The 27,289-nt window shown below is 47.3% G+C and overlaps 1 protein-coding gene across 2 annotated transcripts in view; it reads left to right on the top strand.

Annotated features, from left to right (window-relative positions):
• Nucleotides 1–27,289, top strand: part of COL5A1 (collagen type V alpha 1 chain) — a 159,315-nt gene that overhangs the window by 64,149 nt on the left and 67,877 nt on the right. For both annotated transcript variants that reach the window (XM_052814842.1, XM_052814841.1), the window contains exons 5-12: nucleotides 7,662–7,793; nucleotides 9,570–9,716; nucleotides 9,848–10,096; nucleotides 14,398–14,550; nucleotides 14,855–14,911; nucleotides 19,030–19,071; nucleotides 19,343–19,405; nucleotides 26,938–27,012. In XM_052814842.1, the coding sequence (XP_052670802.1) occupies nucleotides 7,662–7,793; nucleotides 9,570–9,716; nucleotides 9,848–10,096; nucleotides 14,398–14,550; nucleotides 14,855–14,911; nucleotides 19,030–19,071; nucleotides 19,343–19,405; nucleotides 26,938–27,012 (918 nt within the window). The remainder of the gene's footprint in view (nucleotides 1–7,661; nucleotides 7,794–9,569; nucleotides 9,717–9,847; nucleotides 10,097–14,397; nucleotides 14,551–14,854; nucleotides 14,912–19,029; nucleotides 19,072–19,342; nucleotides 19,406–26,937; nucleotides 27,013–27,289) is intronic.

Genomic DNA, 27,289 nt, shown 5'->3' with positions numbered 1-27,289 from the left:
GTAGATTTGATGCTTTCTGTGCTTCTGCCAATGCCACCTGTTTTCCAAGCTGCCCCTTTCTTAAGGATTGGTTTGTTTTTTTTTCTCTCCACCCTGTGCCCCCTAAGTTCCTGGATCTTAATTAAGTGACAGGTTGCTAATTTGCTTTATCTGGGTTTTTCCACCCATTTGGTAAATTTTTGAACAAAAACTGTCCTCCAAGGTCTAGGCATCAGCTTTTAGCTAGAAAAGACACATCACCCACTGGAAGCAATGCTCATTTATGGCTTATGGTGGGATCCCTGGGGTAGCAAACTGTGCGATGCACACGTAATGCTTCATCTGAGCGCTGCGGCCCCCTTCAGTCAGTTAGGGTCAAGGTTGAATAAGGTGAAGTACAATTGCCTCAAAGCATAAAGAAGCCCTAGAGCTTTGGGGGAGCTTTAAACTGGTGATTAGATGTCTCTTCTGAAAGGATGGAGGTTTCAATTAGGCGAAGTGCCTGGGGATGAATCAATGTTGGCAGTGGAGGGATGGGGGAGTTGGTGCAGGGAGAATGGGACCGTGTGGTCTGGGTGGCAAGCCTGGAGCTTGGCTTGGGCTCTTGCCCCATCATTAAACATCCATTTGAGCTTGGTCAGGGTTTTTCATCTTGTCCCTTTTCTGTTCTCTTCGGGGCATTGCCAGTCGCTACACGAGAAACTCTCGGGGCAGGACGTGGTGGTCAAGTGGACCAGGGTAGCAAAGGACTGAGGACAGGGTGACTGTAGAGATGTTATATGGGACTGGAGAGAGCAAAGAGCTCTGGGCTGTCAGGATTTGGTGAGGATTCCAGGGAAAGTGGCAGGAAGAAGTCAGCAATGATTAATGGGTTTGACAAACTAAGCCATTTGGAAAGGCAAGAAAATCTGTCACTCATCAAGGATAGGAAACTGGAATGGGTCTGTCCATTGCCTGTAAAGTAGTTGTGTAAATAATGCATACTGCTGATGAATACTGTGTATATTGTCTTTGGGAATTAGATCTGCGTTGTCACTTAAACAGAAAAGGACTTTGGCATAAGTTCTGGCTTTGCATTTGCTCTGGCAAGCGCAGAGGGTGCTGGGTGTTGCGCCGGCGGCTGTGGCCACTGCCGAGGGAGTGTTTACATTAGGGTAGGGCGTTATTTACATTGCGTGGTTATCAGAGCTGGGGCTGGGGGGGGAAGTAGCTGCCTGGAAATGAACCTTGTATTAGTGTCTCCTGTTCTGCTAATGACTTGAGTCCTTGATGGGTATTTGGGTATTGGCAGAGTGACAGCTTCTTCAGGAGAGCTTTCCAGAATTAGCAAAGCCATCTGGCTTTTGTTCTCTTCTTAGAGAATCGCTTGTCCTTCCCTTCCAGTAAGGAGTCCTTGCTAAACTGCTCATAACTTGTATTATGATATTACACCGACAGACCTACAGCTTGCTGTGGTCTCTGCAAGTAGGTATGAAATACAGCCCCTTGCTCCAAAAAGTGTATTTTCTAAGAAACAGCCATGGAATGGCTGACCCAAGGATCTGGCAGTTACGGATGGAGGAAGCACGACGTGGTGTTGCCCAACCGTGTTTCCATCCATCGGAGCAGGGCTGGCTGTTGAGGACAGGTCGGAGCAGAGGGTAGCAGGGCTCAGGGAAGGGGAAGAGGCACAGTGGAGGGGACTGCTCTTCCCTGCCCCGCTTCTTCAAAGCCAGCGGCCAGGGCTAACAGCGAGTTAATGGATCCTCGTGTGATAGGAAATCGGCTTCCTCCCTGGGATTATAAAATAAAGGTTGAAAATTACTGGGGAGGTTAAATACCTTTGAGCCAAAGGGCTTATTTTCTTCTTGTTGCTGTGGTCAGGAAAAGAGGTATGTGGGTTGTCCAAATAGTTACTGTAGTTTGTGTTCTGTAAGTTTAATATCAGAAATGCTAATGCCTTAGCTTTGGGGTGGGATTGCAGGACTAGGCTGATGTGTCGTGAGAGCAGGGTTTCTTAGGATACCTTCTCTCCCAGATGGAGCTGCAGTGAGAAACTATTATCAGCCCTTAAGAGAGGTTTTTCCTTGAAGCCATATTTGGTTCTAGTGAAACTTCTATCCCTTTTTCTGCTTAATTAAACCTATTTTTTCTAAAGAGGGCTCAGAAGAGGCTCCTGAGTGCCAAAAGCCAAAGGAAGCAATTCTTGTGGTCACTGGAGCCTGAGAGGGGAAATAGGAGAGGTCTCACAGCAAAGATGCCCTGTCCATTCCTGCAGCCCCTCTGCGCAGGACAGGGAAGCAAACATCCGTGCTGGATTTATCCAAACCACCAAGTATTTGTAGCTGACTCAAGACTGCATGCAAGTCAAGCCTTTTTTTTTTTTTTTTTTTTTTTTGAGCCAGACCTTCAACTATTGCTATTCCATTTTGTAGCGCAAAATTTTTGGAAGCGCAAAGGATGCCCTTTAGGTACCAGTTGCTCTGTCTGGTGAGCTCACTCCTGTCCATGGCTGGCCAGTGAGAGGGCTTCAGGACACAGGGGCCAGTGGGGGTGATAAAGCTTCGTCTGACCCCCATCGCTGTAGTTTGGCTTCTTTTCTGGAGCAGCTGTGTTTAAATAAGGGATCTGGGATAATGCCTGTACAACAAAAGATGCACCAATGCTCTGAACGGTTATCGTACCTCTGACTTGGGGTCTCGCTACACTGGCAGAGCCGGGGGCATGGTGAGCTCTGGGTCACCCCTTGCTTCCCTTCTTTACTGACTTTTCCGATACCGCTCTTACTCCAACCCATGCAGCCAAGGAGCTGCTCGGAGCCCTGGAGCAGGGCAGCTGCTGTGTCCTTAGCAGAGAGCCTCTGTCCATGGGCAAGTGCTGATGACAGGTTTTATCAAGTGGAACATCTGAGGGCTGGCAGGCTGTCTCCGAGACAGGGATTAGGTTTTTTGGAAGCTCGCTGGTGGCTGGGATCGCTAAGCTTTCACTTCATCATAGAGCTGCGTTGAACCTCTGCCACTCTTAAGCCACCCGACTGGGTTTGCATTTATGGACCAGTGAGTTTGTCATAATAAAACTCAGCAACATCCCAATTCCTTCCAATAATTTTTTAAGACTTTTTTGTGTGCGTTACAATTGTACACCCTCGGCCTGTGGTTATCCAATTTAAATGTAGGAGTTTAAAAAAAGCACATCGAGCAGTATTTATTCTTATGAGTGTTAAGAGTCTCTAAGACTTCTGGGGTAATGCGTTAAAACAACAGTCCAGTTAATTATCGGTGCATTGCAGTGAGAACCCTGAAGAATCCCAGTATTTATGGAGCTGCTGCCAATGCCAGATGAAGTCACACCGATTATCCTCGCCAGCTGTTTGTTTTGTTGAACCACAGCAATTTCTCTAAGTTACTGAAGTTGATGTCATTGGAACTGATGTGACATTTTTGCACACATATAGAATAAGTGTTAAAAAATGCTCCAGAAGAGCTTTTCCAGTCTTGTCTGGGAGCTGGCTGGGGAGTTTAATTCAACTGGCCCGATGGAACTTAATCCATAAAGCAAATGAGTCATCAGGCATAAATGGCTTTACCATAAATGTCAGACAGATTCTTACTGGTCCTGACAGTTAGCACTTACATCTGTTTGGTGGAGCAAATAAAAGCTTCACAATTCACAATCATTTTCATAAATGTGCTGTCCTGCCTCTTCCTCTTCTCAGGAAGCTCTAGGAATAAAGGTCAAAATGTGATTTATTCCCCTTTTTAAAAACTAGCTCTTCCGATGGATGAAATATTGGTTATTTTCAGGCAAAAATTGACCTTTCCCCCCCCCACACTTCAGATTCTTTGTCAAACCAGGAAAGCGCAAACCAAGAAAGCCTCTGCATGCTAAGAAGTGCCCCAGTTACTGGAGCACTTTCTTGAGCCCTGTGTGCCCAGATGTGCCCAAGTTGTTCACATGCCAAAACAGGACTTTCCCCGCCGTCTGCAGGGGTGGCTGGGGCTGGAGGATGCTGTGCTGGTGACCTCTCCTTCGAAGCAACACCAGTGCGTTCCTGACTTGCTCCCTGACTTAGATACCTCTTTACTTGAAAATAAGTTTTAACAACCCAAATGACTTGGCTGGTAAAGTCTTTAAACCACTCTTAGTGTAATTGTAAGTTCTCTCCCTTACAAAGGCTTCATGGAAAAACTGTAGCTGTTGTGGAGGTGGGGGGGAAATTAATGGTATCTCCGTTATCACTGCTCTTGCTGAAAAAAGCAGATGCTGACATAGGAAGGAGAGAGGCTTGGGTGTTTTGTGTAACCATAACAGTGAAACAAATAGACACTTGAGTGAGGAAAGGGAGCGGAGCTGGCTGCTGCCTTTGTCAGCCCGCGCTGGGGCTGGGGGCAGCTATCTCTTGGTGAAATTTATTAGAGGCAACACACTTGAGAGGACACAAAAGGCTTGCGAACCTCCCAGCATGGCTTGCTCTATTTAAAGTCGGCTTTTTAAATCAAAGAAATGGGGCTCTTGACAGCAGAGCTTTGTGCATCTTTTGTGAAGTTCAGATAGTGGGGCTTTTTATTACAGGCTAAATTAGCCCATTTTATTGTTTTGCACTGAGGGATGAGGTCAGTTGACTGGGAATCTTGCTAACAAGGTTTTACTCCTGTCTGCTTTTTACAAGTGTTAACACAGGGTATCCACCAGTGCTGTGCACTTGCTGTTAATGAAACAAAGATGAATGGTCCAGCAACCCTGTGAGCTCTCCTTCTTCCCCCACCACTGAGCTGCTCAACCCATGTCAGTGTACTTGAGCTCAGATGCTCCCTGGGGCTCTCATTCCCCCAAAATTGGGTGCGTCAGTTTTTCTTCTGATTTTGCATGCTTGCGCGCTACTGCTGGAACAACAAGAAAAGGATGAACTTTGCTCGCAGGGTGATTGATTGCGTTTGAAAAGGAAATGGGAAAATAGTAGGCATGTTGAATGACGCTCATGAAGCGTGGTGAGCTCTGAAGGAGCTGTCTGATGCAGCTCACGCTTTTTCCTGGCACTGTTCGCATACCAAATTTATTCAGTTATGCACTGATTTTCTCAGGTTCTTGACCCAGAACTAGCTTCCCCAGGAAGCTTCCCTTGTTCATCCTCCCCTGCTCATTCAGCAGCAACTGCTGGGCCAACGCTGTCCCTTGGTGCGTTGAACGAGGTTGGGGTTCTGCCGTGGCCCTGAGACTTGAGCCTGTGGCTCCTGGGACTTGCAGGTGATGTCTCCATGTACTCAAAGGTGCTGCCAATGCCTTGAGCCATCCCACCCAGAGGATGCTCAGCTCCTGTTGTGCTGCGGGGAAGCAGGGTGGGATGGAACCAGGATTCCTCCCCATACATAGCTCAGGAGCTGCCATTAACTGAGACTAAAAGCAAACTCGGCTGTAGCAAATTCTCTTCTGCTTAACCTTTTGCACTGTGTTTAGCCAACATGCCTTTCTTTGCTTTATCTGCTCCTCGAGGAAACGCAGTTATAGTCCTGGTCGCTTATAGGATGCAGACTATCAGCTCTCCTTGAGGTGTAAATCCAACCTTATCAGGAAGAAAAAGCTTTCAGCCTGCCTTCCTTGCCTCGGAGACAAGTACCAAGTCTGCTTTCGTGGCTGTTTTATTTCAGCTTATCCCAACAGTGCCGGACACTCCTCATAACCCTATGGAAAAACTGGGGAGCTTTAACCACTAAAGTGCAAGAAGAGCATAAATGGCTTAACTCGGGTGTCAGTGAGGGGCAGGGGTGGTTGAGGTCCTGTGTGCAGAAATAGCAGCTGGGAGGATCTTTACATCATCAACTTTAAGCAAATTGCCTTGGCCAGGTTGAGCATTCTCCACTGGAGGGAGCTCCAAAGGGGCAGCCAGTTTTGTTGCTGTGAACTGCCTTTGAAGACAGGGATGATAATATATGGTGTGAGTAACCCCATAACATCCCCCCCAGCTCCTTCAAGTCTCTGCTCAGGGCTGGATGATGTCCTCTAGGTCACACCACGGCCGAGTTCACGCAGGTCACGTTGTCAGGTGGTGGCCAGAGCTGGCTGGAACTGGGAAGTGTTCTACGAAACAAAAACTTGGCGTTTTCTGTTTTCCCAATACTGCATCCCCATTTTTGGTGGTTATGTTGAAAAAGAAAAAGCCAGAACAGTAACGACAGAACTGCTCTATGGATTTATTAAAAAAAAAAAAGGGAAAGGGAAGGAAAGACTATTTCTCTTTCTCAAAATAGAAAATTGAAAACCACTTTGCAGACATTTCTGTTAATTTTGTAAAGGTTATTCACAGGAAACAATGACTAATAAGCTTAAACTAGTGCTCAATTTTAGGGTAACTCACGTAGCATCTGAGAGGTGCCCAGATGTTACGGTGAGCTGCTGCAGAGATGGATGTGAGAATCTGGAAACGGAGGAGGGAAACCCCAGGCAGCCGCAAGCTGCCCCTCGCAGCCGGGCAGGATGTGGCCAGGTCCGCATGGTCCTTGCAACCTTCTTTCCCGGTGGATCTCTGCCAAAAGTGTAACCGGCACTTTGGTTTTTTTCTTTCTGGTGAAGTCGATGGTATGTGTTCATGGGAGGCTGAGCTCCCCATGGGCCCAGCGGCACCAGCGGCTGGACTGTGTGCAGCTTGCGTGCAGGAAGGCAGATTTGGCCCATAATTTCAAAAATATCCTTTGGTTTTCCACGGGGCTCTTCGCTGGTCTGGCCAGGCTCCGTTCGGAGCCTCTGGTTCCTATTACGTGCCCAAGTCGTCCTCCCGGTTTTGCTGTTATGCGCCTTCTTTTTCCCCCGATGCTTTAGCCATGTTTTTCTATTATTAAATAAGATACTTTAATTCAGGGGAGGTGGGAAATCAGCTCCAATAATCCAAGTAGTAAAGTGTTGCCTTATGTAACTGTCTACTGAATAAACTGGATTTTGGCGTTATGGTTAAACAGTGCGGTGGTTCTTTAGGAAACTAAAAAGTGATTTCTGCCCTGACCTTTGGGCTTTATTTGGTATGTAGTGAGCGGTCTGTTAAGCAGCCTCACCACCTAAATTAGCTTGCTGTGCACCTGGTTTTCAATAAGCCACTGCAAACCTCCTCCCTCTTTTCTCTTTTTCTGACTATCGAATGCATTTCTAATCCCTGTGTCTGCCACACTGTTGTGGGTGGAAAATCGAGGTGAGACAAGATGTAGAAAGGGGGGGGTGACGTCTTGTAAGACCAGCTGATGCAGTGGGAGAAGCAGAGAAGTTTTGAGGCTGATAAACAGCTTTTTGGACTGGACAGGACAACTCTGGAGCCCTGCAGAGCTGTATGGGACCGGGCAGGAAAGGAGTTCTTTTACCATACACAGGACACTGCTGATTTGGGGTGTGTAGAGCCCTTTTCTCTTATTTTTTACCGGACCTGCCTTGCCTAGGTCTGTCAGCACTGTTGTATTGTAGGTGCGGGGGTGACCTCTCTGCAGATACGGTTATCTTTTGGGAAGATGCATTTGGGACCGGGCGTGAAGCGCAGTGGCTTCACACCTCGTGGAGCAGCCCAAGATAAGCGGCAGCTTGACCCGGCCCTGGACACGGAGGGTTTTCGCCTGGCTCATCGCAGGCGACGTGCCCGTGTCAGGGAGACGGCCCTGCCAAACGTTGTGCTTTTCATTTCTTGGTGGCGTTTATCCCCCTGACGCTCTGTCTTTCTTCCCCCGCAGGGTGACATCCAGCAGCTCCTGATTGTGGCAGACCCCCGAGCAGCCCACGATTACTGTGAACACTACAGCCCCGACTGCGACACCGCCATCCCCGACTCCCCCCAGTCCCAGGACCCCAACCAGGATGAATACGTAAGTCTCTTGCAGGGTTTGGGGATGCTTTTGGGGCAGCAGCATCCAGCTCCGTATTGTGGATGCAAACGCACTCGGCTTCTTCCTCCTGTTCAGCTTCCCTGCTACTCATTTGTAAGGCCCGAGACAGAGCTTCTTTTTGGATTCGCAGCTTCTGGTCTTGGCTCTTGCCCTCAGGAGTTTCCCTTTTCTGTGCTCCTCCCTTTTCCAGAGACTGAAATGAATATTTGCTTGGAGCTCAAATACTTGCAGGAGAGACAACCTGAGCCGAGTGTGAAATACTGACCTTCCCTGGCAGGTCAAATCCTGTCCAAAACAGGCACTTGTTTCTAAATTTCAAATTTTACTGTTGAACTTGTAAAAAGATTAAGTAGTGCTTTTTCAGTATTCTTTGAAACAACAGGTGTTAAAGGAGGGGGAAACATTTTGCCCATGTATTTGACATTTGAATTTCATTTTGGCAGAAATGCTCCCTGCTCATCTGTATAAACTGCTGTGCTCAATATTTTTTTCTACAAAGAGTTAGCCTCAGATTTTTTTTTCTTTAAAAAAACAAAAGAAATTTAAAAAGACCAATACAGGGTACCTTTTTATTTCTGCTGCTCAATTAGAAATGTCTGGGTGTGGTTGACTTCCAGAAGAGCATCACCTGAATTTTATACATTTTTAAGAGATCTCAGGCTCAGCTCATCGCAATTGAAGTGTCTGGCATCCTCAGCCTCTCCTCAGCATCTTGGCTGCTCTCTTGGTCTGATTTGCTGGTCCATGCACTCTTGCTTTCAACTGGTCTCAGATCTTCAGGCTCCTGCCGAATCCCCCCCTGCTGTAATGCCATCAGCTTGCTCCAGCTTAGCTTTGGGGTAGAATTAAAAACCTGCGCCTAGCAGGGCTTTGGGGACCAGAGCGATGCTCGCAGGCGAGGTATGGCCGCTCAGCCCCAGAGAAGTGTTGTAACTGCTCTGCCAGCACTTCTGGAGAAACAATAAATAAGTAAAATAAAATAGACTTTGGTATGGTCAAAATATGTGGTAGTAGGAAAATAAAACTCTTCTTTTGCAGCCAGCAGTTCAACAAGGGCTGGCTTGTCTTAGGGCTGTGTTGCTCCGTGTAAGAATAACTCTTCCACGCGCCGGCATCTGCTGCCAGTGAGAGCAATGGACTGGCGAAGAAATTTGCCATGCCCGGCTGTAACCAAATGTTTTGTTTGTATTTCATTTTGAAGAATGACTGACGCCTTGTGGAAAACGCTGAAAATATCTTGTTTTCGAAGCCCTTCTGCCTGTGGGCCGCGGGTGGATGGGAAGTCACACGGATGCTATTAGTGCAGTCAGATGAGTGAAAATAGCATCCCCGCTTCTCAGAGCAGCTGCGTGATTCAAGTGGTTTTTTCCCCTCTCTGAATATGTGTAACCTGGGAGGTCTTGACAACCTGAGGTTAAAAAAAAAAATAAATTTTTTTTCTTTTTTTATTGCGTTGTTATGGGTGACTGAATTGGTGCAGGGTAGGTCCATCCTCTCTGATAAGGGAGAAGGTGCCACAGGACCGAGAGATGATTTGGAACCTTCTCAAATCACAGCCATTGCCAAAGCAGCCCAAAGCCAGGCCCTTGGTGAAGGTTTCACAGAAGCTGATGAACGAGAGGAAGGGAGAGATTTCACTTCATGGATCTGCATCACAATGTGGCCCCCTTGACATGAAATAATGTCTAAAAGAGCTGGCAGGAGCATGCTTGGATGCTGCCAGCTTATTTTCTGCTTCTTATCTTCTTTTTGCAGTACACCGATGGGGAAGGAGAAGGTGACACCTACTACTATGAGTACCCCTACTATGAAGATGTTGATGAAGCTGTAAAGCCAGAAGCACCCACTACCAAACCTGGCACTCCTCAAGTGGCTGCTGGAGAGAGACCTGAAACCAAGCAGGTACTAACGTGGGGTCCTGGAAAAGACGTGGTGATAAATGGATAAATGGCACCTTTATAGAAGGGGAGGTAGAGGACGATGCAGAATTTTCTTTTTGTTTCTCTGATTCTGTTTTTTTATTTCTGTAATAGGACTATCCTGCCCCTACGCCATTACCTGATGGAGGGAACCCTGGCAAGCAGACGAACGAGGGTGCTACAGTGGATGATCCCCTCGTGGATGAGTATAACTACGAAACCATTAACGAGGAGTACTTCACGCCTCTCCCCTATGAAGATGTCAACTACAACGAAGAATTAGACCCCCAGGGCGGACTCACTGAAAACGCCGTGGAAGCTGAACTCCCCACGAGTACCGTCATCACCTACAATGAGACCGATGTAATTTTAATGACTGTTTTTTCCTTTCACTTTGTTTTTTATTAATTCTGGTATTTCATAGCCCTGAGAGCAAAGGAGATGTGATCATCCATATGGTAAATCTGTAAGTGGTTTGGGCAGCTGTTGGAAGAGGAAGTTTCTTGTAAAATATTTTCACTCCAGATATTTCAGGGTGTGGAACACAGATACTTAGAATTTGGTTAAGGATTATTCCCCTGGAAAAATCTGTTCATACTGACATCTGCATTTCCCTGTGCAAAGTGCTTGCCTGACAAAAAGAAAAATGAGGGTTGGTGTTAAAATCCAAGTAAAAATATTTTATTTCAAAGCTATTAATATAAATCCTTAAAATGTTGACTTGATGGAGAACATCAATATTTTTCATTTTGTCATTCCCACTGAAGAGCATCTTTATGTTTTTCAGATTGTAATTTTTTAAAAAACGTTTCAACACTGGGACAAACCCTTGATTTCAAACCAGTGCGTTCACCCAGAGAGAGCCCCTCCGTTTTGTGCACGGATCTGCTCAAAGATGAGATCAGTCCAGATCCTACAGCTGATGTTTCTGTTGGAGCGATTACATTTTTAGTTACCCGCACTTTAATATGCTTCAACTGAAATGTGTTGCACTTGAGACTCTTCTATTCTTCAGACTTGCCTAGTTCTTGCCTTTTATATTGGTGCTCAAATAGATGAACGTTGGTCTCATCCTTAGATGAGACTGAGATAAATTGTCATGCAGCTGCGTGCTGTATGGCTCACTATGCAAGGAAATAACTATGCTAGATGAGGCAAATTCTTAGTTATCTAGGAGTATCAGCAAGGGGAGTCGATAGTGGGATAATATTTCCTGGGAGGTAGGATGGGACTTGGCAGAGTTTTGTGGTTCCTCCTCAAATGGAGAAGAATTACTTAGTTATGGGAGGCTTTCTGGGAGGTGCTGGAAGGTGGCAAAAGAGACAGCAAAAGTTGGCCAACATAGCTGGAGTTGGACCTGGAAGCTTGAATGAAAAGGTGTCGGGGAAAGCGTCCAAGCAAAGAGCCGAGCAGCTGGAGCGAGGCAGGAGGGGAGCCGGCCGCCCCGAGGGCTGGTGGCGTGGCGGGGCTTGAGTCCAGCCAACTGGGGATAAAAACTGCGGTGGAGGAGGAGGTTGAGCAGCCCAAAATGATACACAGAGAGAAACAGAAAAGGCTCCAGCGTATCGAGGAAGCGAGCGCCAACCTGAGGGAACCCAAGGGTGGGAAACTTTTCTGTTTCCTGACAAAGAGCCAGAAATCTTTGGCCAAGCTTGAACTTTCTAATAGAGAGGAATTAAAGATTGGATAGTATGACCTTAAAAAAAAAAATTGGAAGAGGAAATAAGAGGCTCCAGGGCCACTTTAGTTGTTAGGAAAAGGAAATGGAAGAGGAGGAAAGTTCAGGTAGGGAAACACGCAACGAAGTTTTCCTATGTGAAAGCTCAGCCTGCTCTCAGCAAAGCATCTAGTGGGGAGAAAGTGCAAATTGTCCACCTCCAGCAGCTCCAAAAGAGACAGCGTTTAGATGGGGAGGGCTGTAGGACTGCTCCTGGGGTGGGAGGTTGCTCCGGTGAATCTTTTAGCTGATGAGCAAAGCAAAGGACACGACTTGCCTGGCTGAAGGAGATTCCCGTGCACGGAGGCGAGGGCTAACGCAGTGTGACGTAGGGAAGAGTCCTTAAAAAGTGAAAGCCTGAGGGACAAATACCCAAGAGGATATGGATTTCAGGTTTACACCTCAGAGCAGGAGCTAAGGGCCCTGCCTGCAGCTACACACTCCTGGGGAAACAGAATCCTTTAATCCACCAGCAGACTAAACTGCTTTACAAGCAATATGGAAGTGAGGATCAGGAGCTTGTGTGTGTAATTGCCTGCCTAATACGTGTTATTAAAAACAGGGTTCAGTGGGAGATACAGCCTGCTAAAGTGGTTGGAGAAGTTTATTTGCTCCTAAAAAAAAAAAAATAATAATAAAAAAAAAATCTGAGTTCTTTGGCTAGTTTAGGAAACAAAATAGTGCTCGTGGTCATGAGTAAGCGTGGTGTAATTTCAAGTAGCCCCAGGCTTCTGCCTGCAGCTGGAGCCCCCGTGCTGTTGCACTGGGATGCAAGTGTGCGGTGGGGTGGAGGTGAGCTGGGACCCCCGCATGTCCCCCCGAGCTGTCGGTGGTGCCAGCCCCGGCACTGCTCGCTGTAGGTCGTGGGATCAAACGGGATAACGTTGGTCTGATGCAAAATGGTCGTTTTGAGCATCCATTCACAGACCTGTTGCAAGACTGGGACATGTCTGTCGCTGTTGAAGTTCATGTGTCTGTGTTTTGGGAAGACTGTAATTCCTACAACGGGAATTAAAAGGGGATTTAGTTTTACACACGTGAAACTTTGTGGAGCCTGTGCGAGAGGTTTTGGAGGCAGGCGTAGTCACTGAACTCTCCTGGGCTTGGGTTTCATTATGGCTAATAACTCCATGATAAATGCTAGTGAAGCAATTCTGAGATTTAGTAGGCAGCAATACTCCCATGAACAAGAGGAGCTAGGGAAAGATATATTTTGTTCATTGCCTGCTATTAATCAGGCAGTTTGCTTTACTTGTCCAGATGCATATACCAGGGCTTCATATCTGCATCGCTCTCTCTAAAGAGAAGACTAAAAGGTGATTTAAATGAAGCTGCTATCACAGTTTTTTTCACACGGTTTTTTTTGGACCTCCTCTTTTCTTTGTGGACTGTTTTCTGATTCAGGCTGTCTAACAGAATTAAGGAGATTATTTTTAGGCTTTTGTTTTGGTTTTTCTCCAATGCACCTGCAAATCTCGGCATGGAGAACTTTCCTCCTTCTCTGCCCAGTTATTCAAAATATCGTATCTTTCCATGCAAATTGACTTGGGGACCTTAATCAAAATATTAAACCAGACATTTTTTACGTTCATTTCGAGAAACGTAATTCAGAAAAGCTTGCTATGTTATCCTCAAAAGCTTTATAGCAAGATAAATGGGTTTTAAGGTTTTAAAGTGCAAACCTAGATAAAAAATTTCAAACAGGATAAAAGATGTGTGATAGTGCTAGATCCATTTGAACGGTACAAAGGAAAAATAATGCTGACTTTGCCACGTTTTCTGATTGAGTAATTGCCAAACTATAATTTCTGCAAAGACCAGTTGGTATTTGCAGAGGTAAAGGAAGATGGGGTGGCAGAGTGATGATTGCCTTAGCACTAGGCTTATTCTTACTTTAAAACCTCTTGTGTTTATATACAGATGCTCATGCTTATTGGTTCTGAGCAGTTTTGGCACAGAAATGAGGTCAGCAAGTGGTGGTGGCATTTAAGTGATTTTTTTTAATTCATAATAGCGAGGAGATAATTTCTCTGGGAAGCAGTGGAAATAATTCAATTTATGGACTATTTTGGTCATTACCTGGATGGGAAAGAAACAACAACAAAAAATGATGTTATCAGCACATGTTCTTCTTTACTGTGCTGTATAGACTAAAGGATGCCAAGAGGCAGTTGCCTGCCAGGCTGCAGAAAACACAGGGGTACGGAGAGAAGCAAGGCGATTCCGATACTTGTCTAGATGTCCTTGCTTGTGGTCCCTAGTGTCTGATGCTGTAAGGATTCAGGGATTAATGCATCAGATTTCTGCTTCTGCTCCTTGGACAAGCACAATTACAACTTGGATCCCAGACTAAACAAACACGAGGTTTTTGTAGAAGCAAACTTGAATTTTTCCACGTTTCCTGCTGTAATCGGATACTCGTGATGACACATTGTGGTTTTGATGTGCAGTTTAAATATGTGACTGGATGGGTGACTTTTTATGCTTAATAATCCAGTGTCTCCAATACTGAGGCTGAGAGAGATGAGTAGGGTTTGGAGTTTGAAACTCCCATTCCCTGTTTCTTTAGGCCTGTAGTGTTTGCAGCATGCTCCTGACATGAGCTGTTGCTTTGTGCTCTGTTTTATTTCCCTCGCTCAAACTTTGACGATCGCAGTGTTATTTCAGGGGTCGATGGGGAAAGGCAGGGTGTAAGCTTTGACATAAAGATCCTCCTGTCCTTTTTGCCTGCCATTGGAAAAGACCTTTGGAGGTCACTGGTGACCTTAAAACTCCAGAATTTAACTTTTCTTGTGCTTTTTATTTGCAGCTATTGTTGTAAAGCATCCTTACTTTGAAAAAAACGCAGTCTTCCCCTTGTATTTCCAGCATGTGCAGCCTAGAAAGATTTGCAGCCTAGAGATAGAGAGATTTGCAGCCTGATATATTGCTGCTCTTTTGTTTCCAGGCTACTCAAGGCGGAGAGGATCTGGATAAAGATTTCACTGAGGAAACAATAAAAGAATATGATGGGAATTATTATGATAACTATTATGACCGAACAGTCTCTCCCGATATTGGTCCCGGCATGCCTGCTAACCAGGACACCATCTATGAAGGGGTAAGAGTTAATTTTCCATCGAGGGTAAGCCTAGTTGGGTAAGCCTAGTTCAAAATGTTTGTCTTCCCATAATTTATAGCACAGAGATTAGCAACACAAAAACCAGTGAGACCGTCTCGTTTGGATGCATGTGTTTTGCACGAGGCGAGGAGGAGGTGCCCTGTTTCTTTTCTATACGAACATCAGCAGTCCTTTGGTTGCAGAAGTGGTCCCAGGATCTCCAGTTCCTGCTCGGAGTGGTGATGTTGATGCAGGCGATGTCCTCTTTGACTGTCTGGCTTTGTGTTTCCCTTGTGTGCTACAGATCGGTGGCCCACGGGGAGAGAAAGGACAGAAGGGAGAGCCTGCGATTATTGAACCGGTAAGGACCATCTGGGTTTTTAGTGTGTTTTGTTTTTGGTTTTTTTTTTTTTTCTGAAGGAATAAGGTACAAGGGGTATGTTTGGTATGGCTTGGTGCTCTCAGTGGTACAGCTGGGAGGAAAATTTCCCATGAAAGAATTACTTGGTTCATTTAAAAACTTTTAATACAAAATACTGTAATTATTATTTTTTTTAAACTTCAAGAAGCAACCTAAATTATGAAGGAAGTGCAAAATTTCCCATGAAATCTCTCATTTACCAAAATAAAACCTAGGCTTTTCAGAACTGAAGCATTAGGCGGAGGGCACGTCTCCCCTCTGCAGAGGTTTGGAAGTGCCCCCGGCTCAGCAGCGAACCCGCTCCCCCGAGCACCCACAGCCGGTGGCCAGGTCATATCCTGACCTGAACTTGCAGCTTGGGGCCAGCTTTAATTGTGCAACTAATGGGTTCATCTCCGTGGTAATAAAAGGGTTCTCCCTCCACGCAGCTGCAGAAGAGGAGAGGTTTGCTCCTGCGCCTGCTCCAGGGTCCCACTAGCTTCCCGCTTTCAGAAAAACCCTGCGTCGTCCTACGAGTGGAACCCGACGCTCTCTTTCTTTGCGATTCTGCCCTGGCCTGTTTCTGAGGTTTTTCTTTCTAAAGAAAAGTTAGAAACTGCCCGTGCCCTCTGGAACCTGCAAAAAACATGTGGGTGCCCAACTGAGCATCCCCTTAGGTGAGGATGGAGCCGTTCCCCAGCTGCCCTCGCGATGGGGATGGCCGGTGTTCGCTCAGAGGTGCCCGTTGAGCCGAGCAAGCGGCCGTCGGTCGATGGCCATGTGTCTGTCCCTCACTGCGTGTCAGGATGCTGAGGTACCCCCACGCCTGCTCCTCCTCGGGCTGGAGACGGGGTTTCGGGTCCTTGTAACCACCTCCCCTGAGCCTCGTCCCCGAAGGGCTGAGCACGAGCTTGTTGCGCACCAGCGACTCAATTAACCTAATTTTGCTTGGCAGAGGGCCAGCGCGGCGCCCGGTGTTGCGGCGGCACTTCCCATCGCTCGGAGGCCTTTATTTTTCTTTTAATTCTTCCTCCCTTTCCTTCTTTGCTTGACACTTTTGCAGATAGTGGGGGGGGTGGGGAGAAGCTGGAGTGCAGCAGCGGGGCTTGAAAAGCATGAATGAGTGCCTAATAAAAGCATTTCCAACCTTTCCTTCCTTCTCTTCCTTTCTGGGTCTTGCTCTCACTCTGCAAACAAAAGGAGGAGCGAGTGATTTGCTTATCGGAGGTGTGGGAAGGGAGGGGGACAGCTGAACCCCACAAAGATGATGGCAGAAACCCAGTCTGCCCTGTCCAGAACCAATCTTGAAATGCTACAAAGCAAACAAAATAGTTAAGTTTAATCATCCAGAAAGAATTTGGCTGCCTTTGCTATTTCAAAACACTAGAGCATGTATAGCTTTTGCCAGAAAGTAAACAAGACCAAATGCTGCCTTTTCCCTCTCCGTGCAGTTCCTCTTCAGCAGAGAGAAATTCAGATTTGCTGCGCTCTTCAGCGCTTTTTCTTCTTTTTTTTTTTTTTTTTTTTGATGGGAGCTGCAGCAGAGGGGGAATAAAAACCAAACGCAGAAGTTGGATTCTGCTGGATTTTTCTCTCCTTTTCGTTCAAACCGCTTGTCCTTCAATCCTTGCTCTGTGCTGACGCTCGCTGGAGGCAACTGGGCAGCACAGGCGCAGGGTGAGGAGGGACACAGCTGGGGATGGCTGGGAACCCCCCCCTGCATCCCAGCTCAGGAGGTACCGGGTTGCTGTTACCTCCTCAAAGGCTTCTGTCTTTTGGGGGGGGACCCTGGTGCTTGCACCTGCCTGTGGGGAGGGTTTAATCAGCCTTTGCATGGCACCTTTGTTGCAATCAGCTTTTGGGCTGTTTCTGTGATATTAGCTTCGCTTGTGGGTAGCACCTGGGTGTTGATGGATGGAGTAGAAGCAATGCTTTTTTCCCTGGGACAGTCCCAAATCCATGGTTTGCTTGCTACCCCCAAGGCAATCGCCCTCAGTGGCATCCCCCCACTGATCCCGGTCCCAAAAAACCCTCCCACGTTTCCATCGCTCCTGTTGATGAGCAGTCATATAAACAGCGGAGGTTTCTTGCTGAGGAGAATCTCCAGATGTCCCTAAAGCTAGAGCTCAACATAAACCAACAGATAAATATGGGAAGATGCCAAGGATGTTTGCACTGCAAATTGTTTAATTCGCCCAGACTCTTCCCCCATGCAGAGGAGCGTCCCGAGGCTCTGCAGCTGGCCATGGGAAGCAAAGCCTCAGTGCTCTGCGTGCTCAGACCATGGTAATGCTGGCACCCAGCAGCCCAGAAAAGTCCTGGGGAGACTTATGTGGGCTGTGGATCTCTGCACCAGCCCAGAGACAATTACTAGTTTCTGTTTTGGAGCCTGTTGCACCAAAAATGTGCTATCATTGGTCTCAATAGGGATGGATCTTGGGGTGTCCATATGGGGAAAGGTTTGCTGGGTTTCCTGTGCAAAGTCCTCATCGCGTGTCTGAAAAGGAGGCAGGGCTGGGGGACACCTCCATCAGCGTAGCTTGCCTCTTCTTGCTACCCTCCGACAGCAAACAGCTCAAACTTAGTGCGGGTTGGGGGAATGACGTGTAGGGTTCACCCCTAATTCCCACCCAGAAGAGAGTGGAGTCTCTACGGCAGACAGTGAAACTGCTGTCAAAATGGGCATGGGGCGAAGTCCGTGACCTAAATTCTTAACTGGTGAAGAATGACTGCACAGGCGCTTCTGTGATGACAGCAGCAGAAAATTTCCCCTAACACATCCAAATGAAGCAGAAGCCAGATTTTAAATGAGGTGGTAATGAGTAGTATGGACACTGGGAAAGACAGAAAGTAGCGCTGGCCGTGCATTAGCAGTGCAGAAACATGCATCCTGCTAATGGAAGCAGGGATGGTTCACGGCAGCATGTTTTACCCTATTATTTTTTGCTCCTCTGGGCTTAGAGACTGTGTCTTTTGGGGCAGGAATGCCTGGATTTTCCTCTAGACATTTCAGATTCGTTCAGCTCAGCCCTGTCTGCTGTAGTGGCTGCCATGGGGTCAGCTGAGGCTTTTGGCACCGGAGCCTGAGCCCAGGAGTCAGGCCAAGGGTGACCTGAGACCAGTGCCTGCACTTGCTTCCTCTGGGCTTCTCCCATATGAGCCGACTGCTTATCTACAGATTTTTACAGGCTGATTTCATCCCATAGGAGAAATGTCCCTGTTTGCCACAGATGAGCTGGCAAGTGCCGGGACTGCTTTGGCTCGACCTGGGTGCTGGTGGGGGCATGGTCACTGGTCCAGAGATAAAAGGGCAGTGCTCGCTATGGGGCTCTTCCCAACAGATCTTCCTGATGCCTTCTGGAAAGCATTTGCCAGGTTTATTGGGAGGTTTCTTTCCTGCCTCTTACATACCCATGAGGGGGAAAAAAAAAATAAAAAAGCTCAATTCTACTGAGTACATGATAGACCTGATTTAAAGTTATGACAAAATATTTAGATTAAAAGGAATGGAATAACATTATTCTACCATTTTGCCCACACAGTGATTTCCTAGGTACACAGAGTAAATCACAGCATGCAGTCTGCTGGGAAAGTAATTTGAAAAAAAAAAAACCCTTGCAATTTGATTATTAACTTTTTTTTAAGCTGCTTGGGTGTAGAAACAGCTTCTTCCTGAAGAGAAGCTCTCTTCCCACTCCAGCACCATCAAGCCGGGACATGCCCCAGGGTTTGCCCTTTGCCTGGCCGTGAGCTAATGGAGCAGGGTCGTGGTTAGGAAGGTGACCATGTGCTGGAGCGAGGGTAGGCTGGGTGCTGAGGGAAAGGGCTGTTTTGCCGTGCCCTGCGTGATTCAAATAGACGGTATTTGGCTTTTCAATGGGCAGTGCCTTTTGTGCCTCTGGCAATGGGGATGTCACCCGGAGAGAGTGGAAACCCTTCAGCTCTGGGATGGCTAGACCTAGCAGCAAGACCTGAAAAATTTAAGAACAGATAAAGCATTGGGCTTTCCACCCCTGTAGTCAAAGTGACTTTAAAGATGTGCCTTGCTAATCATGTCTTTTTTTCTTTCTCTTGCTTAGGGTATGCTGGTAGAAGGCCCACCTGGTCCCGAAGGCCCAGCAGTAAGTGGCACTTTGTCTACACCTTGCACCGAAGGATGCCCGCGGCTCCGGGGTGCGGGATGCACATGGAGGGCTCAGCACACAGCCGTTCCCGCGCTCTATTGCTTCCATATGCCACACATGTGTACAGAGCGCTTCGGGGTTGATTTTTCTGGTGCAAAAATAAACAGAAAGCTCTAATTCTTTTCCTGCTTGTTGTACAAATGTTACAAATAATAATACGTTTTCCTTTAGTGGTTTACTGGGGTTTTTTCTGTCTTTTCTATGCTAGGGCCTTCCAGGACCTCCAGGACCAACTGGACCTGTGGGCTTAATGGGTGACCCTGGGGAGAGAGTGAGTACCCGTGTTGTTGTTCTCTTTGGCTGAAGCCTTGTGTTGCTTTGTGCGTGCTAAGTGGGACTGCGGTGCATCGCTGGAGCCCTAAAATACAGCTCATCCTGTAATAGTAATCTCCTCTGAGTCAGCCCCAAAGGAGTTTATGGTAGGGCACAGGGCAGACCTTTGCATCCAGGGACAAATGGCTGGGGAACAGCCATGCTAGTTGAGTGCATTAAGCAGTTTCCTCCAGGTTAAAACCAAGAGTAAGGCTGGCAAACCCTCTGCTCTCTGCACCCTTTGGCATGTGGCTGCTCCTTCCAGTGCGGGAGCTGGGCTGTGGCAATGGGAAAACAGGATGAGCAAACACACAAAATAGCCATTAGCACAGTAAAATGAATTTCAGCCACGATTTTGCATCCTCATTCCAGCTGGTGTCATGAGTCCTGGTAAAGGGTTTGGTTTTAGCTGGGTCCAGGGTGGTCCCAGGATCGTGCCAGCACCACTGCTGCAGGTCTTTTTTACACTTGTTTTGTCTCCCAGACTGCTCCCAGTGGCAAGGCAGCTCTTGCGCAGCACCTCGCCTTTTCTGTAGGTGGATTATTGGTCTGTACCGGCGAGCACTAGAGACTGATTTATGTGCTTTAGCAATGCAGTAACTTAGGTATTGCGTGTTTGGTTTTGATGTTACTTTAAATCAGTTTTGTCCCTAGCAGCCACTGCTTTGTAAACTGCTGCCTGCAGAAGCTTCCAGCTTCAGGGTGTCTCATCAAAGGCAGCTGCTCCCAAGCACTTTTGTGGACTGTGACCCCAAATCCTATAGTTTAGCACCGCACTTTGGTCAGAGTTGCGTATTTATTCATTATTGCTCAGTCCTCACCTGGGATCAGGAATGACCTGTGTTTTGGGAGCTGCTGAACTGGAGCCACAGATCAGTAAGTGGTGCACAAGCACCATTCGAGCAGCAATCTGTGTGCTTGGCAATGCCGAAAACTAAAACCCGCTCTCCTCACTGCCCGAGCTGAGTCTCTGAAACGACTCTCGTACCAATACGCTCCTCACTTGCTTTTGTTCACCCACGGTTCAAGTCTATTCCCCTTTGCTGGCAGAGGCAGCCAGGCAAGCGGGTACCCGTGCACAGACGGAGTCCACACTCCCTGGGCTACACGCCGCTTCCAGCCCTGCGCCCAGCGGGAATTTTGGCCTGACATCTAGTGGAAGATTCACCATAGCACAGATGGGCTCTGGCTTTGCACAGAGGCCAAGGTGAGATCAGCCTCAGCTGCCAGAGCAGCTCGGTTTGGGGCTGAAACTAGAGGAGTGCATGCACTGCCCTTGAGCGATGCTGGTTTGGGTGATGGAGCACCAAAATCGGGGCTGTGCTGGCAGAAGAAGAGCGGTTTCTGTCTCAGCCCAGCGGAGTGACGTGCGGGTCTGCGGGCTGGTGCAGCCGCGGCACAGGGGTACACGTGTACCAGCAGCAGTCGTCCTGCATGAGTGAATTCATTGATTTCAGCAGGTTCGTGTGAGCAAAACAAATGGAGCTTGGAGCATGACACCGTTTCGGTGCCTTGGTGTGCATCTTGATGTCGAGTGCAGTCAAATATGCTTTCAAAATAGCTTCTAGTGTACTGCTGTTTCATCTGGAGAATGAGGCTCCCAGCAGCCCTAATGCCAGCCTCCACCTGTGGCTTGCTGTGGCCTTGACGCATCCTGATGGTCCCGTTAGCAAAAAGGGCACAAGATGTGCCTACAGGTGGGTTTCTGAAGGCAGACTTGGCTGGATGACTTTTTCCAAGTTTCTCCTGGAAAGCGCAGGAGGGAGGAGAGCAGCAGCAACACAGGTCACAGGAGGTATGCCCGTACACGCACCATCCCGCTGCTGTCAGTGCTGTCACCCAGCGAATGCAAAATACCTTTCTGAGGAAGGGAGTGCTTATCAGCAAACGCTTCCCTAATCTGATCACTGAGGTCCCCAGCAGGTTTTTCTGGCAGATAAGGCAGCCCGCTACCCGTGGCAGGCTTCTGTGTACCGCAGCATCCTCCACCGATCCAGCAGTTGGTTTCCAAATAGGGAACTGCATCCCATTTACCTCCTGGGTGCCCGGGAAGGATAAGCTGGCGTGACCCAAGCTTTCTGCATTTGTAGGGCTTCCTACTCTTGTGGCAGATTTTGGTTGAATTCTGCCCAGACAAGGTGGGAAAAGCTGATGACCAGGTTCAAATGGGAAGGTCTGGATCGATAAGAGGCGGTATGCTGTTCTGATGTGTGTCTTAGCACAGCTAATTGCTGTGACTGCTGTTAAGCATTCATGTTGTTGCCTTGCTTATCTCTCTTTTTCTATTAATTTCTTTTTTTCCTTAATTGAGTAACCTAAGGCCCAGAAGGAATAGGAGGGAGAATTCGCTCCCTTGCAGAGGATCAGAACAAGATCTCTGCGCTACTAAGGATCTCACCTTAGCCTCATTCTTAAAGCTGGAGTGATGCCAGAGGTTTGCATTGGCTTCCTCTGCGGTCTCCATCAAGTGTGCATCAAACCCTCTGGTTTTCATTTCTTCTTATTCCCAGCCTGGCTGTGGGCACGGCAACATCAGCTGAGGCACCTCTGGAAGTGACCAAGTACAGTTATAAGCCAGGATGTAGGAAGGGATGTATGAAAATATGAAAACACCAATTAGAAAGGATGAATGTTTTTCCCCAAGTCCTTCCTGACCCAGCTCTCTGCATGGGTTAAGTGGAGACTGAGCCACTGTGCCTTAACTTGCAGAGGCCTTTTTTTAAGCTGGTGTTTACTCCTCTCTTCTCCCCTCTGCTTTTAAAATCCAGGTGTGTTCCCTTTTCTGTCCTATGTGCCCTTGAGCTGTTGTCCTTCCCTAGCGCTGCCCTTGCTGTCATTCCTCCCCCACCTATGGAGATGGTTCTCCATCCCACCTGCTCATCAGCAATAAGCAAGAGATGCGAAACTGCCCCTCTGCAGTTTGATGCTCTTCCGAATTACCGTCCCATCGGGGTGGATTTGGGACCTCCTGGGGCCTGGCTGCCTTCCCTGGAGGCACGGGCAGGAGGGGTTGGGTTCCCAGCTTTCCTGCCCGCTGGAGGAGAAAGCAACCAGCTGGCTCCAAACCTTCATTATTCACCTCCCCAGCCCGATGACAAGCATATTGCAAAATGCAACTGCCGAGAGAAATAAAATCATTGCTGGCCCGCACTGGGAAGTGTCTGCTGCGGTTTTGAGGTGTGTGTACTTGAGGAGATTACTCAGGTGTTGGGGCATTCTTGTGGCAATGACCCCAACCTGGGCCCTGGGGTTTTGTTTTGGTTTTTTTGGTTTTTTTTTTTTTTTTTTTTTTTTTTATTAAGGCTTTTTGTTGCCTTGTTGCTTCCCGGGGACTTGGCTGGAGTCTGCTGGCCGCTGCACGCCCGCATCCCCCCTGGAGCATTGCCGTAAAGACCCGCACCTCATTTACACTCCTGGTGTATTTATTGTTTTATGATGGAACAGTACTAACGCTTCTTGTGGTTGTGACATGATTGAGAACGAGAGGCCCTGACTGTGCTCCATCGATTGATGCCTGCAAGCTCAGAAAGTCAATACGCAGCTGCGGGCTCAGCCCGTGGCCGGGAGCCAGGGCCACTGCTCAGAGAAGTTGGCTTAACCCTCGAGACGCCGTGGTTCTGGTTCCTCCCGCACTACTCCGGCAGAAGGACCAAGGGAGGGCTCTGCATCCTTAGGTGTCGGACTTCATAGAGGATGGGCAAGCTGGGCAAGGTCCCAGCAGTGGTTTGCATCTTGCAGTAGTCTAGGATTAGTCAAAAGAGTTGTGTGGCTTCATCAGGCTCTTGGTGGATCTTCATCCTGCATGGGTCCTACACGTTGCCCAGCTTTCTCCTCTTCTCCCCTTGATGTGCTGCCTCTGCTCCAAAGAAATCAGTTACCTGGCAGGATGGATGCTGACCCTGGTGATGAGGGAGTCTGTATTTCTGCCATTTATCCAGGCAGATGCAGATATTTGCTGGCCAGGCTCCTCTTGAATGCCAGTGCAAAGCCAATCAGCAGCAGACACACTGTCCCCGATGATGTTGCTCCACACCCTGAAATGAAAGGCATAATTTGCATTCTAGCACAAACGGCACATCCTGCTTTTCTGAGTGTCCAGAACAGAATGTAATACAACGTATTGTGCATAGAGAAGCGAAGAACTTGCAGAGCCAGGAACTGCAACTGTATTAAAATACTCCTTTTCAATTAGAGCAGCTCCTCTTTTAATTTGTTTATTATTAACCCTGCGTATAGCTCATGAATTTACATGACACTTATATGTGTACAGTGAGGAACATTTCCTATGCCTGCATCTGATAGAAAGACTTTTTATTTGCAATCAAGCAGGTGCACTGAATTAATATACCAACAATATTCGGCTATGTTAATATTGGCCAACACTCATTTAGCTCTGTTTTATTCATCATGTCAGTTTGTTCATTTATCCCAGTTATTTTACAACGCGAAGAAGAGCTTGCGTCACCGGCAAAGCTGCAGAGCAGCCTGTTTGTGGGAGGTTTCAGAGGACTCATCTGGGGGGAGGGTGGTTTAGGATGACTTAGGTTTCTTTGAGCAGTGGGAAGAAGGAAATACGGCACTTAGGAGACCAGAGAGCTATTTCATGGGTACTCCAGACTGGAATGAGGGAAGTGGGAAAATGTGCTCCTTTGAACGAGATGAGCTGCAGCATTAGAGCAAACTGCAGCTCTGTCACCAACCCCACCGTGTGTTTGGAAATCTGGGGCGTCTGGGTGCTCTGGGCTTGATCAACATGCCTCTGGGGCAAGGCTGGTCGCAAAGCAATAGCTGTGTCTTCCGAGACCATGCAGTCATTGCATCCCAATGGACTTAGTCCCCCTGAGGACAGTTTTGCATCTCAGAAGTGTAATAGGTCCCTAAAACCCTTCTTGGGGTTCGGAAAGTCTTGACATTTTCAGGGTGCCCTTTTTTCCCCTCAGATAGCAAGCACTGCCTTACCTAGAAGACCCCAAATACTGTGAGAAAGATCTTCTGTTGCATAATTTTCTGACCAGGGCTGAAAATGGCAGAAGAATAATCCTAGAGAGAAACACGTGAGGCAAATTTTGAGGCTCAATACTGGAGGCTGCTGGGCACCACTCTGTCTGTCACTGTCTGGTACTCAAGGAGCCCTAGCACTAACACACTGAGGTTTCAGTTTAAATGTTCCCTTGAAATATTGCATTAGTGTTTGCACTCAGCATGGCATTTTAGAGCACTGCACCAAATGAAAGTTGAAGTCCCCATCCCTGGCTGCTATATATCAGCAAATCTCTATTTACATAATGAGAGTGACACAGATTTATACCGAGAGTCTGGCATGCTGCATTTCTTAAAGGCATTCATGAATTTAAATTTACAAAGTGCTTTATGGGTTTGATTTCCCTCCATACCATTGCCCCCCGCTGCTCCACCCCACAAGGAAAAGACCTCGCACACCCAACCCGAAACAAAAAGAGGCGCTTATGTATAAAAACATTGCATCAACATTTGTCAGGCAGAGTACATACAGAGAGATAAACAAGCTCATTCCTGATCCATCATCTGCAGGACCGGAGTTAAAGGAGGAGAGAGAGAGAGGGAAGAAAGTTTATTATATAAAATGAGTCTGGCCTAAATTATTTATTGTGCTTCTGCTCCAACAGATGGGACTGCCCTCTGCACCTCCTCAGCGGAGTCAGGGACTCCGGTGTCGGCCAGACTAAGTAAACAGCATGAACGTAACATCATGAGCTTGTCTTGAAAAATGGATGGGCTGGTGTGTTATGCAGTCTCCCTTCGGTGCTGAGGGAGCTGCTGGGGTTTTTTGCTGATAAATCACTGGCTGCAGCGCTGTCTGCTGCAGCACTGGGAGCAGCGTTGTTATTCCGGGCCGGTTGCGGTGCAGATCTCGGCTCCTCGTCCACGGTGCTGCTCTGCCCTGTAATTGTGGTGCAGGTCCAGCCACAGCCCGGCCAGAGCGATGCATGGGTTGGGGCAGGGTGGAGTAGTGGCAGCTCTTCACCCCCACCCTAGTGCTGGGCTCTAATTTAGTGCTTGAAACTTTGGCTTGAACGTTTTGGGTTCCTTTTTAAGAGGGAGATGATGAGGGAAAAGTTAAGTTGAACATGGCGTAGAGGGAATGGAAGAAGAGGGACCAAGGAGACGTGAAAGATGCAAAGAGATGTGCCAAGATCTTGCTGGAAGACAGTGGGGCAAGGATAACGCGTCAAATGTTTTGGTTCAGTTGTTTGTGTTTTTTTAAACGTCCTGATTTTTAGGGACTTTGTTATCTATTTCTCTTTCCCTCCTCCCTTTCGCACATTTATCCATCTCCCTTTGCCTTGCGGGGTGAGCGTGCAACTTTCTGGGGCAAGGTCTGGCTCTTTTGTGTCCCTGTAGCGTGCCCATATATGTCTGTGATTTGTGGCAGGGTTTTATTTTTACTTTTGTTTGGTGTCTGCACAGGCTGGAGGGCTTCAGGCAGGTTGAAGAGAGTGAAAACTAACATTAGGTATTTGTTGCTTGCCCTTCCAAGAGCTTTGGTTCTCCGCAGATAGATTTATTATCGGTGTTCGCTAAACAGGGCAGCGTCCAAGTCCTCAACCTTGAGCTGTTGGCCAGGCAGTCCTGTCTGTCTTGCCATGAAATGAGCACCAGGGCTCCTCTTGCCCTCACTGGGACGTGATCAAGTCACTCTTGCCTTCGGCTCCTTAAGCTGGTGTGAAAATTGCAATTAGGCACGCACATTGAGTAGTTGGATGTCATCGTCATTTGCATGTAGGATTTCTGGATGGATGTGCGAATTTGGGTTAACTTAAATTTTTTGCCAAGTACACAGTTGGGAATACAGATAATCTATAGGCTGTCTTAGGAAAATTGCCCATATTTGATTATTTATAGCTTCATCAATAGATCTTTTACTGCATACTTGTTTCTTTAGTACAAGTTAAAGATACTCAACTGATGTTAATCAGCACAGCTCCATTGAGATCCTCAGAGTTTTACTGATTTACAGCTGCTGACAGGATCACTCCATTGTAGATGGAAGTAGCCTCATAGGACTTAAAAAAAGACAGAAGAGAGAAAAATGGAATGACCCAGATGACTGAACATGTACGGAAAAGTATTCATCTTTCCACGTGTCTATCTCACTGACCTGAGTTACGAAGTTTCATATGCTTTTTCAATAGGCTTTAACAGACCTAACTAAACATTGATTCTGTTAACTTGGAACATTGGAGAGACCCTTATTGCTCGCTCGAAAATTGCATATGGCAGACCCTGGAAATATGGGGGCCAGGATGTAAGAAGAGGGAATTACTAAGAAAAATCCTGTGTGCTTACACAAAATTTGCCATAGCATTGGGATGCCTTACATGCTCAACGCCTGTCTGTCAAGATAGGGAGACTTTTGTATTGTGATATATGCCCTTACAGCCATGGCTATTTATACATGGACATGACTAAAATGATGCTATAGAAGTTCATTTTTATTTCTTCTTCTTGTAGGGACCACCTGGTCGCCCAGGTCTTCCAGGAGCAGATGGTTTACCAGGACCACCAGGGACAATGCTTATGTTGCCTGTAAGTACAAGTGTAACTAAAAAAGCATTTAAATGAGTTGGGTTTCTTGGCGTTGCTACTGCTTAGTGCCTGTTCTTGTAGAAGTTTCCCATCTCTTTTGCACCAAGGACACATCTTCCTTGGTATAAAAGATGGATCCCGATGGTTCTCTTTGTAAATTTACTTTTTGCAAAGCACTGTATCTTCTTCACTGGTCAAAAGCACAGGGCAGGTAGGTTAAAATTTCCAGAAGCGATGAATAAGCTTAAGTGTTTCTGACTGACCATGGTGTTGAAGA

Source organism: Harpia harpyja, chromosome 19, assembly GCF_026419915.1.
Source record: "Harpia harpyja isolate bHarHar1 chromosome 19, bHarHar1 primary haplotype, whole genome shotgun sequence".
Classification (NCBI taxonomy): Eukaryota; Metazoa; Chordata; class Aves; order Accipitriformes; family Accipitridae; genus Harpia; species Harpia harpyja.
This window is presented reverse-complemented; position numbering and strand designations above follow the sequence as displayed.